The sequence below is a fragment of the Echinops telfairi genome, unplaced genomic scaffold (assembly GCF_000313985.2).
Source record: "Echinops telfairi isolate 266 unplaced genomic scaffold, ASM31398v2 ScPeMD7_7459;HRSCAF=8497, whole genome shotgun sequence".
Lineage (NCBI taxonomy): Eukaryota > Metazoa > Chordata > Mammalia > Afrosoricida > Tenrecidae > Echinops > Echinops telfairi.
Window position 1 is genome coordinate 6,787,551 of NW_022111359.1, and position 17,699 is coordinate 6,805,249.

The following is a 17,699-nucleotide window of genomic DNA, read 5'->3' on the forward strand; positions in this document are numbered from 1 at the left end:
AGATTCAATAGGAATTTTAGGGGCAGTGAGGTCACGGTCATGGGAGGGAGGACAACTCAGAATGGGGGGAGCGGCACGAGAACGGACCCCCGACGTGAAGAATGTCATGCAGGGGTGCGACTCCTAGAATCTGTGGCATTGGAGGATGTCCTCTTGTGTGCATTCTCCACAACAGGAACCACAAAGAAAATACTCTCTAAATATGAAAACAATAAAAACCAATCCAACTCTCGATCCACGCTCCACATCTTCCTCAGGTGGGTCTTTCCTGGGGTCTCCAAGCCCCCAAGGAGCCATTTCTGGTGCGACCCTTGGTCTCTCCACATTCAGGGGGAAACAGAGTGAAGAAAACTGAAGATAAGTGGCAACAATTAGTCCACATTTCTGGCAGATCCCGGGAGCCCCGCCCTTGGCCCTGAGATCAGAAGAACTAGATGGTGCCCAGCTACCGCCACTGACCGCGCCCAAGGTGCCACAGGAGGACCTCCTGAGGGCTGGTGTGCAATGCAATGAACGATTGAATGTGGCTCTTCTAGCCAGAGCCTGTTACCTTGCCCAGACAACCTTCTCTTTCCCTTCCCTGATGGGTGCAGGGAAGAAGGTGGTGGGAGCTACTGATTGGGTTATAGGGTTCAGCTGTGAGAGAGTGGACCAAGGTTCATTGTGAACACCATCCTGCTCGGTACAAAGTCTCAGAAGCAAGAAGGTGGGGGAATCACGCCAGCACCAAGAGCCAGGAGTGGAGCCCATCCTTTGGACCCTGAAATCCTGTAGAACGAACCTCTTTGGCACCAGAGGAGCAGCAGCAGCAGAATCAAGCCCCGGTTGTGTGTTGATACTATTGTAAATAATAGGGTTCAGAATTGACAAGACAGCACAGCACCTAACAACAGGAATCCCTCCTGAAACCTTCTGCAAGGCCTTTGAAAGGATAGGGTCTACCCCCACCCCCACCCCCCCTTGCCTTTTTGAAAAAAAACTTTGCCCTAGTTTGGGCTGGTTCATAGGTTTCAGCTCTTTTGTCTGTTCTAATCCATTGTTAATGGCTGCCTGGAACTGTGTTGAAAGGGATTCAGGAAGAATGAATGCTGTGATAGATTAGTGATGCCTGGCCTGGACGTGGGGCGGGATAAGGGGCCTTTGCCGTTCTTACCTTCCCAGCTTCAACAACCTCCCTTTGTGCTTTGTGGTATGGTGGTTACAGGTTGGGCTGCTAATCCTAAGGTAAGCAGTTCAAATCCACCACCAGCTGGTCCACGGGAGAGAGATGCGGCTTTCTTTCTTTTTTTGATGATTTTAAACACTCATATTTTTGTATTATTTCTCAATGTCAGAGTTCTCGGTCAGACTTGCAAGCGCTTTTAAACAAGTCCTTGGCAACCTCCAAATTATTCTTGGTGACCTTGAGATCCCTGTGGGCATAGTCCTGAGACCAGAGGGCATAGAAAAATAATCACCTTTGAGATGTGGCTTTCTACCCTTGGAGGTGGACGGACACTGTGGCTGCACTGATGGGATCAAGCCTGGAGGACAATTGTGAGGATGGGACAAGACCAGGTAGCACTTTGTTCTGTGGTACACTCTGGGTCGCAACCCACTCGATGGCACCCCGCCAACAAACTGCGTGAGAAAATACATCCATGAAAGCCACGCACTGGTGACATTTCTGGTTCAGCAGCCCTTGAGAACTGAGCCCTAAGGTTACACCCCTTCATTCTGCTGCCAGCTCTCCTACTACACCTGGGATAACCCCAGACTCCTCACCACCGAGCCCTGACGAGTTCTCCTCGCACTACCATCAAGTCGATTCCGACTCATAGCGACCCTAGAGGTCAGGGTAGAACTGTCCCTGCGGTTTCCTAGACCAGAACGCTATTTCTTTCATCCAGGAGCTGAAAGCCCCATCTTTCTCTGTAGCTGTCCCCTGGTTCCTCTTGCACAGGGTTTCCCAAAGCAGTGCTACCGCCCCCTGCTGGGAGATGCTGGACTGATGGAGGGGATGCCGCCCAAGCTGACCCCAGTGGGTTTATCCTGGATGAGGGCACTTCGTACAAACGTTCTGAATTGACAGCAGAGATGGCGGAACCATTTTTGGTCCTGAACGGGGGAAGCAGGACAAATAAATTTGTGGACCTACATCTAGCCTCACCGTGTCGCTCCGGCCTTCCACTCCCTCCTGTACTTCCTGTGCCCTGGCTCAGCAGGCTCCTCTCCTGGTTGGTGGGGGGCAGGGAGGGGTGGGGAGGCAGAGGAGCCCCATCTCCGTTCTCCCCACGGTGACTGGTGACCACACATCCTGTTGAGGCTTTCTGAGCAGCGACCAGGATCTGAAACTGCTTTGTTTGCAGGTTGACAGTCTGGCCAGGCTGCAGGGTCAGACCCACGTCCTTCCACCAGTGGGAGGCCTGGGATCTTGGGGATCGTCAGAAAATATATGCTGAATGAATGAATACGTGGGCGAGTGGAGCGATGAGTAAACGGGGCCCCTGTCTCATTTAGGTGTGTGCAGACTTGGAGAATGGAGACAAGGTTGAAGTTGTCAAGGATTTCATCTTGCTTGGATCCACAGTCCATGCTCACGGAAGCAGCAGTCAAGAGATCACGATACGAATTTCATGAAAATGATGAGGGCAATGAATGTACAAGTGTGCTTTACACAATTGATGAATGTATGGATTGTGATAAGAGTTGTATGAACCCCTAATAAAATAAAATAAAATTTAAATATAAGTTGCATTGGGTAAATCTGCTGCTCAAGACCTCTTCTTTAGAGGAAAGAACTAGAAGGCAAAAGACATTTATAGGGATGTATATAGGGATGTATAGATGTAAACATATTAATATGTAACAATAGGAATATAGGTCTATGTACAGATATTTATATGTTAAGTATTAAGGTGGACACTGGGCCTCTACTCAAGTCCTCCTCAATGCAAGAACACTTTGTTCTAATAACCTGACATTCTGTGATGATTACCTTCCCGACAGAATCGATAAACACAAAATAGGTGCATAAACAAATGTGGTGAAGAAAGCTGATGGTGCCTGGCTATTACAAGATGTAGCATGTGGGGTCTTAAAGGCTTGAAGTTAAACAAGCAGCCATCTAGCTGAGAAGAATCAAAGCCCACATGGAAGAAGCACACCAGGCTATATGATCATGAGGTGTTGATGGGATCAGGGATCAGGCATCAGAAGACCCCAAACAAATAGTCATATCGATGGGAACAAGGGGGTTCAGAGTGGAGACCCAAAGCCCATCTATAGACAATTGGGCATCCCCTCACAGAAGGGTCACAAGGAAGGGACGAGTCATCCAGGGTGCAGTATAGCACAGACAAAACACACAACATTCCTCTAGTTCTTTAATGCTTCCCCCACTACCCCACTATCATGACCAGTTCTACCTTACAAATCTGGTTAGACCAGAGCATATACACTGGTACAGATAAGAGCTCTTGACATGCGGAATCCAGGACAGATAAACCCCTCAGGAACAGTAATGGGAGCAGCGATTCCATGAGGGTAGGGGAAGGTGAAGGGGGAGAAAGGGGAACCGATCACAATGATTGATGTATCAGCGCCCCCCTCCCTACCCTGAGAGGGACAAACATCAGAAACGTGGGCGAAGGGAGACAGCAGATGGTGGAAGTTATGAAGATAATAATTTATCATGGGTTCCTGGGGGTGGTAGGGGAAAAAGAGGTTCAAGTAGAAATAAAATGTTTTGAAATGTTTTCAAAGGTTCAAGTAGAAATAAAATGTTTTGAAAATGATGGCAATGTATGTACCAATGTGCTTGATACAATCGATGTATGAATTGTTATAAGCGTTGTAAGAGCCCCCGATAAAACGACGTATTAAACGAAAACAAACAACTCTTTAGAGTAGTGAAGAACACGGATGTTAGTTTGAGGACTAAGGTGCCCCGAGCTAAGCCATGGTTTATCCTTTGCAGGTGAAAGTTGGACATTGAAGAAGGGAGACTGTAGATGAATGGGTGCTTTTGAGTTGTGGGGCTGGAGAAGACTACTGAGAGTACCATGGACTGATAACGGGACAAGCTGATCTGTCTTGGAAGAAGTACAGCCAGAGTCCTCCTTAGAGGCAAGGATGGCGAGACGTCTTATATATACTTTGGACATGCTGTCAGGAGAGACCAGTCCCTGGAAAAGGACATCGTATTCGGTAAAGACCAAACCAAACCAGAGTGCATCCACAGAGTCAATGCTGACTCGCAGGGACCCAATTGGACAGAGTAGAACTGCCCCTGTGCGTTTCCCAGACTTTTCTGGGGGTTTCTTTCAGACGAGCATTTTACAGAAGTAGAAAGCCCTGTTTTTCTCTTGAGTTGGTTTCAAACTGCTGACCTTTCAGATCACAGCCCAAACTGGGAACCACTCTGGCTCCCTGGTAAAGTCGAGAGGCCATAATCGAGGAAGGCCCTCGATGAGATTGATTGGCACCGTGGCTCCAGCACGGGGCTCCAGCACGAAACAATAGTGAGGAGGGTGCAGGGCTGGGCAGTGCTTTGTTCTGGTGGACATAGGGTTGCTATGGGTCAGAACCACTCGATGGCAACTAACAACAACAGTCTGACGGCTGGGAAGGCAAGGTTATAGAGAGCAATGGTAGGGAATCGTGGAATATTTGGGTGGGTCACATCATGTTTGGCAACCACCGGCTGGCTCCCCCTTCCCCTTCCCAACCCTGACATCCTTCTGTCTGCCACACGGTGGTAGCTGGCATGTTGCTGTGAGGGCAGAAACTCTGTCCTCAGTCTTTTAAACACCAGCAGAGTCCCCCACGGTGGTGTCTCCAGGCTTAGGTGAGACCAGGAAGAAAGGCCTGGTGATCTCTTTCTCAAAGTCAGCCTAACTCAAGCTCCTGCTGAAACCCCTTCAGCAACACGGAAGCCCTCCAGGGCTAGACAGGGTCGCCGTGCATGAGTGTGTGGGATCCTGGGTCTCACACATCGAAGGAAAGCTCCCACTGCTGCCCTCTAATGGTCTCTCATCTGATACAATCGCCTGCCACGATGCCATCCAAGGAGCCCTGGTGGCGCTGTGAGTGAGGCGTTTCGACTACTAACCGCCAAGGTTGGCAGTTCAAACTCACCTTGGGAAAAAAAATCCAAGGCTGCTATCTCCCAGAAAGATTAGCACTCTCAGAAAATCTGTCAGTCTGAATCGACCGAGTGGCTGTGGTTTGGGTTTATAATGTAACCTGAAGCTCTCACTCAACACCCTCACTACCCTCTAGTCTATTCTGACGCCTAGCGACCCCTACAGGACATGGTGGAACTGTTGCTGTCGGTTTCTGAGACTATAATCCTTGACAGGAGTAGAAAGCATATCTTTCTCCTGGGGAGCGGCTGGTGGTTCTGAACTAAGTTTGCAGTTAGTAACCCGCTACCCCACCAAGGCTCCTCATGCTCCCAGCTTCCCAAATGCAAGGGAAACATCATGTAACCCATCCATCGAGGTAGAGGGTGGGTCCCAAACCTAATGACTTTCTGAGTTTGAGGAAGAGGAGGAGAGACAGAGACACTTGTTAGAGAAAGGCACCAAGTTGGTGGCCTGGGGCCAACTAGGCAAGCATCCAACATCTTGAACTGAGGGAGGAAGACAGTGCCTGCCCTTCAAGTGGCACCCCCTTCCCCCTTCTGTGACCCAAGCACCGGGAGACAACGACCTTGGGGCTCCACTCCTCCACACCTTTGTCCTCCCCACCCTGCCCCAGGAGGGGCAAACACCCAAGGGAGAGTAAGGGAAGGAAGGAGCTGCCCCCAGACCTCATAGACGGCCAGGTCGATGCCCGCGTAGGGGATGATGCCCAGCACGTTGGGCAGGTAGCCGCGGTAGAAGGCCCGGGGCCCCTCCTTCTCCAGCATCTGCTGCGCGCAGTCCCGTAGCCCTTTGTACTGGCCCGTCCGGCGCAGGGTCAGCCTCGTCTTCAGCACCTGGGGAGAGCCGGGACATTGGTTATCCCCAGCAAAGCTGCCCCTTCCTGCCGAGTTACTCCTTGTCAACCAGGAACCCTGGAAACAATTCGATTAAAAACCACTAACCCGTGACTCTCCCACTGCTCCTGCAGCCTCTGTACCCTGAAATGGCTAAGGCTGCCGGGATACTCAAAGCAGCTGACATCCTGACATTCCAACTGTCCTCTGCTCTGTCCCTTCTCCCTCCATCCCACCAGTGCTCACTGAGTCTATCCTGACTCCTGGCCACCCCCGGAGACCTTGTGCTCCGTAGGGCTAATGTTTTGAAAGCCAAGTAGATGCCAGGGGCCCTGGGCTGGACTTGAACCACCAACCTTTCAGGGAGCAGCTGAGCACTTCAATCATGTCTACCCACTAGCAACTGCCCCCTTAATGGTCATAAAACCAAGCAAAAGAAAACCCCGTTGCTCTGCAGTTGACTCCCGCTCCTGGTGACCCCATGCGTTACAGAGTAGAATGCACTTGGCTCCCATCACCAGGCCTTTCTTCTGCAGCACCACTGGGAGGGTTTGAACCAAAGACCTTTGGATTCGTAGTCAAGCGCAAGCACACAAGTATTAGAATGACGGACTACATTTCCCAGATTCCCTAGGGTTGAGCCACGTGACTCAGTCTTGGCCCAGTGAGACAGACTGGGACCCTTAGGAGGACATTCCTTCCTTAAAGGCACAGTATACGCCCCTCCTTTATGTCTTCTTCCTTCTGGCTGGCTGGAAGGTAAGTGTGACCACGGGGCCACAGGTGGTCATCTTGGTCCACGAGGTGGAAGCGCTAAGTTGGGGTGGTGGAACGAGGTGATGGACGGAAGGACCTGGGTCCCTAACACTGAAGCCGCCATGTCCATCCTGAACTGCTCACCTCCATCCCGATTTCATTTACTGGCTTTGAGGTGGCTTTTCTTTTGTCTTGGTCACGTTCATAGGTTAACCCCCACGTTATACATCCTGAAACTAGAAGTGATGTTCTTTGAAGGCAGCTACGAGAGAGAGAGAGATGCTTTCTCTGGGAGCAAGTACGCTGAACCAGCCTCCTCAGATGACATGTATCTGCAAACATCTGACTCCAACCACCGTCCACACAGTTATAACCAATGTCCTGCCCTGGTGGCGAAGCCGGCTAGGCGTTGGGCTGTTAACCTCAAGGTCAGGAGTTCAAAACCACCAGCCTCCTCTTGGAAGAATGATGAGGCTTTCTGTTTCCACCAAGTTACAGCCTCAGAAGCTTATAGAGGCAGGTCTCCCTGCTGTGTATGTTTGCTAAGAGTCAGAAAGGACTCCTGGCAGTGGTTTGTTTGTTTGTTTGTTTGGTTAGCTTGCCTCCAGGTGGAATTCTCCCCTTACAAGTGGGAAACCCAGGTTCCATGCTGAGACAAGGCACCTCCTGAGCAGCCGCCACCTGACAGTGGGGCTTGATGCTGGACAGGGCTCAGCAGAGCTTCCATGCCAAGATAAGGAAGAAATGCCTGCCAGCCAATTCTCCCAAACTGTAAATGAGACCCCTACGGATCACAGTGGGGAAGGTGTGTGTAGCAGGCAAGGCTTAGCTCTGTGACTCCGGGGTCGTAGGGGTTGGTGCCACCTAGTTGGCTCTCTCTCTCTCTCAGGATCACCTCTCTCTCTCAGGAAACCCTCCCTCCCCTTGCCACACTCCAAAAGGGAGCAGGTACGCAGGCCCCGCCCTGCTGTGGGCCCCGCCCCCTCCTCACCTCCATTGGGTAAATGATGGTTTGGGCCGTGGCGCCTGCCAGGGAGCCAGCCACGAAGCGCTCCTGCACGCGCAGCGTCTCCTGCTGCCCGCGGATGGCCCGTTTGATCTGTGGGTCGGAGGCACACGTCCCTTTCACATCCATGTGCCCTGCCCGGGCCACTACCTGCCACGCCCAGGCCTCCTCGCCCGCCCCCACCTGCTCGTAGGCCATGAACTTGATTGCTGACTCTGGTGCGATCTTGAGGACGTTAATGCCATTGCCCCGCCACAGGGAGTGGACACCGCCCTCGCGGACCATGCTCCTCAGGCCCCCCAGGACGTCCAGGCGGTTGGTCTTGGAGGCGTGGACCTGTGCAGGGAGACAAGTGGGCTGGGAAGGCTCACGCAGGCCTGGGGAGGGGGCAGGTCTCTCCAGGACCCCTCACCTGCATGAAGACTTTGAGGCGGTCCAGGGGGGCTGTGCCGGTGCGGGACACAGCGCCGGCCACTGCGCCGGCCACCAGCTGCTTCCACCACATGCCGCTCTGCTTCTCCTGCTCCGAGAACTCGTCGGGCACTGTCAGGCACTCACCGATGTCTAGGACCTGCGGGAGTGGGGGTCCGTCACGTCACGTGGGGGTGGGGAAACTGACCCCACCTAATCACTCAGATCTAGGACCTGTAGGGGGACTTGACCCAACCCCACTTTATCACCCACCTCTAGGACTTGCAGCTGTGAGTTTAACGCCTTTTGGGGATGGGGTAGGGGGTGGGAGGGGGGCGGTGGTGGCGGACACAAGACCCTGGCGTCCTCTGGGTTCTAGGTCACCCCAGAGTCCAGGGATGAGTCTTGCTTGGAGAGGCCAGGAGCATCCCTTGTGCCCTCCAGCTCCCACACAAAGGTCCCAGTATCCCTTCTGGGGACCCCACAAATCCCATCGAAGTGTCACCTTAGTGTCCACCATGTGCTGACCTCTGGGTAAACCCTCCACCCCCAAGGAAGATTCCAGAACATTCTCCATGACGACACACTCTCCCACCTGAGTCCTCCACATGAGGATGGGCAGATCCCTCCCGTGACCTCACTGAGATCTCCACCCGGGCCACGCCTCCCTTACAGGTCCTCCAGTTTCCCATAAAAGCCCCTCCCTCCAGGGACCCTCTGGGATCTCACTCTGGATTTCCCCAGAACCCACTCGACCCTTGAGAGGTGATGGCTCTTCAGAGCAGGCATGATCCTCAACAAACCTAGCGGAAGCCAGGTAAAAGGGCGGGGTGGGGTGGGGTGGCGGGGGGCACCCCAGCACTCCACAACCTGCCTTCAAGGTCCCCCCAGGGCACACCCCTTGCAAAGCAGAAGGGCCCCCCAGTCAGAGAGCAGCGACTGGCTCCAATGGGGCTCCTGAACTCCACAACGGGGAGAAACAAGGGCCCTGGGCCCCGCCCCTCCAAGCCCAGGGGAGACACAGGCAAGGCGGGCGGGGGGCAGTGGCCCTCACTCACCGTGGAATGTTTCCAGAAATAGACCACGTCCTCCACGTTCTCCAGCGAGTGCAGCAGGAAGTGGTCTCGCCATTCCTGCCAATCGATGGTCATCGTGCCATCGCGGTCCATGCTGGGGGCAGAGGGGGTGGGCAGGGGGCAGGGTCGGGGCTTGGTGAGCCATGGCTCGGGGCGGGGACAGCACCGGCCAGCATGCGCCTGGATCTGTTTTAGCGGCCCTGCGGCCCTCAGCTCCCGGCAACCCCATGTGATATCATTAAAAAAAAAACCAACCTATCTTATCATTCCATGGTTCAAGCAGGTCAGCAGAATTGTATACTTGCGACCACAATCCATTTCCAAACATTCTTTTCCAACACGGGGTCCTTGGCATCATCTCTGCTTCACCACCACCCCTCCACCACTGTACCCCATCGCCCCCACACCCTTACTCTACTTGCTGCCTCTATAGGTTCATCAATCCTGGGCTTCCTATAGGAATATGGAAAAATGGAACAACTTCAAGAGGGTGAGCTCCAAAGAGAGGACACCTCTGAGATACACCCGAATAGGGACAAGTGACCAGATCAGGTCCCCCAGGGGGACCCTACTGACAAAGTTCTCACTGTTCAAGTCAGACTTAGGCCTTTGATCTTCTATACTCATTTCTCCCAAACTCTCTGTTTAGTAACCACTTTCCTCCCATCTCTCAATTGTAGATAGAGGGATGTGACATCCTCTTTATGCCAGCGGACCGCCAGGCCTTTCTTCCACGGAGTGGCTGGAGGGCTCGCAGCGTCAGCCTTTCTGTTAGCAGGTGGAACGCTTCCCCACGGCCGCCACCAGGCGTCCACAGGCACATACTTAATGCTGTGTGTCAAAGGAGCATTGTGCTCTGTAGGGTTTTCAGTGGCTGACTCCCACCCCCACCCCCCACTGTCCCCTGAGTTTTGTAGCCAGGCCTTTCTTCAGTGTCACTGGGTGGAGGGGAACTTCCAAGCTCTGGGTTGGCAGCTCAGCCTGTTCACCATTTGCTCCACCCAGGAAGAATGCCCAACCCACAGGCATTCCTCGGATTCCAACTCCTAACAGTCTGAGGTAGAATGTGTGAGAAGATAACTCTTTAGGGATGTAGAAAGCCTTTCTCCCAAGGAGCAGTTGGCGGGTTTGAACCACCAACCTTGAGGTTAGCAGCCCAATGCCTAAACCACAGCACCACTGGGGTGCCTCACACACCTACTACCAATTCTGATTCTACTAGTTCTAGTCCTAGCTCAGGAGCCCTGGTGGCATCGTGGTGACATGTTGGGCTGCTAACTACAAGGTCAGCATTTAGAAGCCACTGGCCATGCCGAGGGAGGAAGATGAGGCTTTCCGCTCCACAGTCTCAGTGACCAACAGGGGGCAGGCAGTTCTACCCTGTCCTGTAGAGTCGCTTTGAGTTGGCATCCACTCGAGGGCAGTGAGTTTAGTCTTGAGTGAGTACTAGTTCTAATCGTACTTCATGGGTTGTCCTTTTTTTGGTTCCTCGTGACAACCTGTTAGGGAATGGATTGTATCTCCTCCCACGCCCAGTTTAAAAAAATAAATAAAAATACTGAAATCCTAACCCTTGCTTCGGCTGTATCAATGGGACCATGGTTGGATATAGGATCTTTGTAAGCCCTGGTGCTGTAGTGGTTCTGAGCTGGGCTGAGATCCTCAAGGTTGGAAGTTTGAAACCACGACCCGCTCCTCATGAGAAAGATGAAAGCTTTCTACTTCTGTAAAGAGTTACAGCCTTGGAAACCCACAGGGGCAGTTCTACCCTGTCCTGAAGGGTGGCTGTGAGGGGGCAAGGGAGTTGGCAGGGAGTTGGAGTTTGAGCTTCGATCAGTGAAGTCCCACAAACTCTGGTGGCTGTAGTGGGCTTCAGGTGGGGCTGCACACCTCAAAGTCAGCTGTTGGAATCAACCAGCTGCTCCGTGAAAGAAAGATGAGGCTCTCTACTCCGGTAAAGACTTACAGCTCGGAAAGGCGTATCGGGCTGCGACGGGCTGAGATGGATTCAACAGCAGAGTTTGGGTTCAGTTACATTCACAGTCAGGGACTGGCTGGCAGAGGGTGGGTCCCCGTCCCATCAGAGTGACTCTTTGGGAATGAAGAGGGAGGGCCGGAACCTGGGAGGAAGTGTGCCTGCCATGTGACCCAGAGACCAGGGCTGCTCGACCCTCCCAGAAGCTGTCGCAAAGGCTCCAGTGCCATGACACGGCCGTGACTCCACTGCCCGGCTTTCAGCCTTGGGCACTATGAGCCACGAGCGAGGCAGTTCTGCGCCTAGGCCTCAGTGTATGGGGTTGTGCGTGGCAGCCCCAGAGGGATTAACAGGGCAGTGACGGTTCCATGATAGCATCCTCACCAAGACCGCCCCCTTGTCTACCCGTGAGTGCAGCCATGTTGACAGGAGACTGAACGGGTTTCAGGGGGAGCGTCCTGATGAAGAGAGACTAGGAAGAAAGGCCTGGTGATCAACTTTCGAGAATCAGCCCCTGAAAACCCTCTGGATTGCTGTGGTTTGATCTGCAACAGATCCTGTGGGTGGTGTGGGAGCGGGCAGCCTTTGGACTCACTGCACAAGGGATCCCGTGAGTCTGAGGCCAACTGGATGTCAACCGACGACAACAAGAAACTGGTGCAGCGGTTGCCAGGGCAACCCTATCACCCACATTGTTCAGAGGAAGAAACCGAGGGTCAGAGAGGTGAAGCTATTGGCCCAAGATCTGTCTGACTCCCACATCCCTCCCCTAGCCCCCACCCACGGTTACACCTTCCCGGAGGTGGAGGAGCCTGAGGTACATGTGTTTCAGAACCCCAGCTACTCACAACTGGACGAGACAGCATCATGATAAACAGAGGTGAGATATAGTCCCGTTAAGATGGCCCTTCCAGCCAGAATTCTGAAAGTGAGGTGTTATAATTCTGGACTCCAGCCTGTGGTTTTGATCCCATTTTGCAGGGTGTTCTCTGCTGTGCTAATGCACAGGATTAGGGCGGGATTAAGTAAAACCTGACTTAGTAGAGAGTGTACACCAAGTCCCACCCTTTTCCCTTGAGGACATTTTTAAGACGAAAGTGCAGTGCTTACAAAATGGGCTGCGATCCACCAGGCCCGCAGTTTGAAACCACCAGTCGCTCCATGGGAGAAAGGGAGCTTTCTTTCAACTCCATCAAGAGGTACACTCTCAGAAGCTCACAGGTGCAGTCTACCCCGTCCTACAGGGTCTACTGTCGCTGTGAGCCGGCATCGACTCGATGGCAGTGAGTTTGAGTGTGGAAGTAGGGAGTATGACTTAAGACACCACTACTATATATACTGATGTGGGCACAAGCATAGGAACAATTGTGAGGTGCAGGACTGGGCAGTCTTGCATTCGATTGCAAGTCCTGGTGCTTGTGCATGGGGTCACTGTGGGCTGGGAGCTTCGTGATGGCTCCTAACAGCAACAGTATGTACTGGAACCACAGTTCTAGCACCATCGCCTCACCTGGAAAGTGACCTCTATCTCCTGGCTAAGCTTTGGCAGAAGCAAGAAGATCTGCTATGACATTTGGACATTTTTGGCTTCTGGCCCCTGTGTTTGGCTTGCCTCTGTCTGACCCTTGGATTTTGGACGGAACAGCCCTCACTACCATGTGGGACATTTCCTCAAAGGTGTGAGTTTCTGTGGGATGTTGCAGCGAATCAAAGAACCCAGAGATGTGGGGGGCACATCTTCAAGGGAGGAGTAGTGGGGTGGGAGTGGGGAACAGCACTGAATAACATCTTGGGAGAGCTGGATATGTGATATATTTTTAATCACCAAGCCCTTGTGGTGTAGTGGGGTTACACGCTGGCCCACTAATCACAAGGGCACCAGTTCAACCCCACCAGCCACTTCGTGGGAGAGAGATGAGGTCTTCTACTCCAATAAAGAGTTACAGTCTCAGAAACCCACAGGGGCAGTTCTACCCTGTTCTGAAGAGTCACCATGCATTGGCATGGATTCAATGCAGGGAGTTATTTATTGTTTGTTTGGTTTGGTTAATCACCAACTCCTTGGGGCTAGTCTGGTATGGAGTCCTCTAAAAGAAATGATCGCCACAGGAGAAAAAAGTCGAAGTTGGCAAGGACTGCATTTAACTTGGATCCGCAGTCAATGCTCATGGGAGCAGCAGTCAGGAGATCGGATGGCAGGTTGCACTGGACAAATCTTCTGCCCGAGATCTCTCGACAGTGTTGAAGAGCAAGGACGTCATTTTGAAGACTAAGGTGTGCCTGACCCACGCCATGGTCTTTTCCATTGCCTTGTCTGCATACGAAAGCTGAACCAGGAGCAAGGAAGGCCCCAGAAGGATCCATGCATGTGGTGGGATGAGCAAGGAATAGTAAGGATACTAGGGACTAACCCCAAGACAAACAAATCTGTCTCGGACAAACTCCAGCCAGAGTGGTTCCTTAGAAGCAAGGATGGCGAGACTTGGTCTCACCTGCTTTGGATATGCTGTGAGGAGAGACCAGTCCCTGGAGAAGGACATCTTGCCCTGGACAAGGTGGAGGGACACAGTGGCTGCAACAACAGGTTCTAACATAAGAACAGTGTTGCCTTCTGTTTTACATGGGGTCGCTATAGGTCTCACCTGTGCAGAATTTTCTTGGCCTGCTCCAGTGAGATGGAAATGCCCAGCGCTCGGAAACTCTGCTGGATTTCAGAGACGTCGATATGACCTGCAGAGAAGACCCCAGGTGGGGTTAGGGCTCAAACGGTGCCCTCCAATCAGCTCAACTAACGTCCTCACCCCTGGTACCTCGGATCATAACCCTGTTTGGAAATAGGCTCTTTGGAGATGTGACCAGTAAATAGGAGGCAGGCTAGATGGAGTAGCAATACCCAACTGCGCTTGTCAGTCCTGCTGAAGGACTTGCTGTAGAGTTGATTCTGCCCCCTAGCGCCCCCGTGTGATAGAGCGCAGAACTGCTCTGTAGGTTTTCCTGGGCAGCTATCTTCACAGGAACAGTTTGCCAGCCCTGGTTGGTGTAGTGGTTACACATTGGGTCAGCAGTTCGAAACCACCAGCTGCTTCTGGGGAGAAAGATAGGGCTGTCTACTCCTGGAAAGAGTGACAGTTCTACCTGGTCCTATAGGGTTGCTAAAACACTGACAGTGAGTCCTCAGGACTCGTAACTTTTTCAAGTCTGTAAAGCTTTCTGGAAGGGGACTGTCGAAACTTTCTCCAGAGGAGCTGGCTGGCTGGCTCGAACTGTGTAGCCCCTGTGGTCAGCGGCCTGACCTCTGACCTCCTACACTACCATGGCTTGCTCTTAGGTTAGCAGCTCATCGCCAATGACTGGTTCCACCCACAGAGGGTTCCGAGTCTCCTCTTGACAAGACAAAACTACAGAGGCAGAGACAGGTAAGGAAGGTCGCCAAGGGAAAACGGAGGTCCCGACTGCAGGGCTGCGCCAAGGGACCCCAGGGGCTTGGAGAGGCTGGAGCAGCTCTCCTTCTGGAGTGTGTGAGCACCCCACCAACCCCTGGCCCCTGACCTCCAGCCTCCACGGCCTAAAGCAATGAACCTTTCCTTTCCTTAGGGTGCCCAGACTGTGAGGAGCAGCAGCCCTGGCGGCACAATGTCCAGTGTCCAGCAGGAAAAAGTCCTGGCCATCAGATTCTGTAGAGGAGACAGTCTCCGGGACACCCCCCCCGCCCCCCTCCCCGGACCTTCTACTCTGCCACATGGGGTCACTCTGAGTCAGAATCCTCTCACCAGCGCCCAGGAGCCATAATAACTTGTAGGGTGTGGTAGTTACATAATCTCTTGTCAATTTGAGACTTAGGAGTAAAGGGGTAGAGTTTAGCCTATCAAATAGGTTGCAGCTTGATGACCTCATTTGGAGGTGCTAAGAAAATAAATAGCTCTCTGGAGGTGGGACGGGACTCAGGCTTTCTCCCTGGGAGACATTCCTGTTAAGAAGACACATGGAGCTACACTAGAGCCAATGAGCCATCCCTGACGGCACTGAGATGCTTCTACTGCGTCTGGATCCACAACACTCCCCATCCATTGGCCCATGATCTTCCTGCATTCAGCGTCATTGCATGTGTTGCGTGAGCCTGACGAGGAACTTACAGACTTGTATCGGACATATGGGCTAATATCAGACTTATGGACTTGATCTGGACTGGGCTGGGATGTTTTCTCAATATTCAATCGCTCTTGTATATAAAGCTCTCTCTCATACACATATGAGTGTCTCTGGATTTGTTTCTCTAGTCAATCCAGACGAACACACGGTGCCTTTGTTAACAGCAGCCCTGGAGAACCCATACATGGAGCTTTGATGGCGTAGTGGTTATGTGTTGGGCTGCCGACTGCGAAGTCAGCAGTTTGGAACCACCAGCCGCTCCACAAGAGAAAGACGAGGCTTTCTACTCCCATAAAGAGCTGCAGTCTCTGAAACCCACAGGGGCGGTCCTGCCCCATCCTGTAGGGTCGCGGTGAGTGGGAATAGGCTTCCGCAGCAGGGACTGAGAGTATGCTAGAAATGAGCAGGATGGTGCAGGAATAGGCAGTGTTTCCTGCTGCCCTGACTGGCATTGCTGTCTGTCAGAACAGACCTGACAGATCCTAATAACCACCCCAACGTTAGAGAGAGCAGTCAGTACCTCCGGGTGACCCAAACAGCTAAGCCCAACCGCTGGCCTTTCGAAACCCACCCAGAGGTGCCTCGAAAGACAAGCCTGACAATCTGCTTCTGAAAAGGTCACAACTTGGGGGAAAAACCAACCAAACCCTTTGGAGCAAGTTCTCTCCTCCCATGCAGCCATGCAGGGTCACAGAGGACTCGGGGCTCTCCGGAGGGGACCGAGAGGCAATGTGAGGGACCCAGCAGAAGAGGGGGTTGGGTGAGGTGTGATTCTATAAGGACTGGAGGAGCTGCATAGGGACCTTTGTCTCTGGGGAACACACAGGGGTGTTGATGGGGGTGGGGGGCAGTGAGAGAAGAGGAGGGATGGGCTGGCTGGGTTTAGAATCGCTAGCTGGGGGTGGGGGTGGGGAGCACTCCCAAAATAGCGGGTGAGTCAATGGGAGCAGCAGCCTCTCTCCCTCCCAGCTCTGCCCAGCATGCCAGCTCTGTCCCTCTGGTGGCTGGGCACCCACGGCCCCAAGCCCTGCCCAGAAGCCTTGCCCTACCATCCTGGTTCCGGTCGAGACTGTGGAACATGAGTAGCAGGCGCTGTTCCCGCTCCTGCAGGTAATGTGAAAATTCCTCCAGGTCCAGCCCGGCCTCAGGGTCAGCATGGTCCTCAGGGGTGAGGCCCTGGCACAGGGAAGGGGGATGCAGAAAGGGCTTCAGGGGGTGGTGGGATAGGGGCTACAACCAGTCACCTGTTTCTGGAGTCCAGCCCCCCCCCCCTCCTGCACCTCAAGTCCACTTCTCAGCAAGATGCCCAAGGCCACAGCAGGCCTGGGGGTGGACATGAACTGCCTAGTTTTCTGCGAACTGCAGTGCAGGGAGGTCAGATGGCTAGTTCAAGGGCACTGAGCCGGGAAGTGATGGCCTTGGGCTCTCAGCCCTCAGGCCTGTCCTTCCAGCTTTTATCAAAACTCATCTCTAGGCAGGAGGGGCAGGGCAGACCCAAGCTAAGTGACTCTATGTCTAAGGCTGTGGTTCTCCGACGACCTGGCAGACCCAAGCTAAGTGACTCTATGTCTAAGGCTGTGGTTCTCCGACGACCTGGAACAGGAAGGACGGGTTGAAGGGGATGCTACGGAGCCTCACCAGAGACATGTGGGGCTACAGGTGCAGGGCAGGCACTGCAGATGGTGGTGGGGTCCCTGCCTTGATAGATGCGTCCCCAGGCAGGGCAGCGGGGGTGGGGGTGGGGGCACTGCACTACATTCAGGAAAGGGCAGGCGAGGGAAAGTAAACAGTGGCGCTCAGCTGGCTAGGAGGGTGGTGGGTGCCCAGTGGGGGGAGGTGGAGGGTGTGTCTGCAGGAGGTGGAAGCACTTTGGGGCAGCGTGGAGAGTCCGGAGAGTGTCTGTCCCAAGCAGGGGGCAGGGGAGGGGACGGCTTCATGCCCCGCCAGGCAGCCTCATCTTGCTGGGGGTTCGGGCTGCAGCCCGCTGTACTGAAGATTTGGGGCTTCTGTGGTCCTGTCTAGGCCCAGACCTGCGTAGCAGGGGGAAGGGGACAGAGGCGCTCAGGGTGCACACAGGTCCTGGAATCAGGCCACAGGCAGTCCCTAGCGGCTCAGGGCGCTCCATCCAGGGGCTCGGGTTACCCGGGGCCGAGAGCTGAGCGCCCTGCGCGGGTGCCAGCGCCAGTACCTGTTGGGCGTTGCGGTTCGGGTCGCCCCCACCCAGTCGGGCCAGTCCCTGGCGCAACTCGTGCACGTCCACGCGGCCATCCTTGTTACTGTCCAGCTCCTCGAAGAGGCGCCCCCAGCGCTGCCGCCGCTCCGCGTCCCCCGGGCTCCCCCGCATGGCGCCAGCCCGGGGGGGAG

At 53.8% G+C, this 17,699-nt stretch overlaps 1 protein-coding gene across 1 annotated transcript in view; it reads right to left on the reverse strand.

Moving 5' to 3' along the window:
• Nucleotides 1-17,693, reverse strand: part of SLC25A23 (solute carrier family 25 member 23) — a 23,488-nt gene extending 5,795 nt beyond the window's left edge. The window contains exons 1-8 of the mRNA XM_004714239.2: nt 17,524-17,693; nt 16,385-16,511; nt 13,829-13,916; nt 9,194-9,305; nt 8,137-8,295; nt 7,908-8,060; nt 7,710-7,817; nt 5,795-5,962 (exon numbers count right to left, since the gene is read on the reverse strand). Of these exons, the coding sequence (XP_004714296.2) occupies nt 5,795-5,962; nt 7,710-7,817; nt 7,908-8,060; nt 8,137-8,295; nt 9,194-9,305; nt 13,829-13,916; nt 16,385-16,511; nt 17,524-17,679 (1,071 nt within the window). The 5' untranslated portion in view covers nt 17,680-17,693. The remainder of the gene's footprint in view (nt 1-5,794; nt 5,963-7,709; nt 7,818-7,907; nt 8,061-8,136; nt 8,296-9,193; nt 9,306-13,828; nt 13,917-16,384; nt 16,512-17,523) is intronic.
• Between the last annotated feature and the right edge of the window lie 6 nt (nt 17,694-17,699).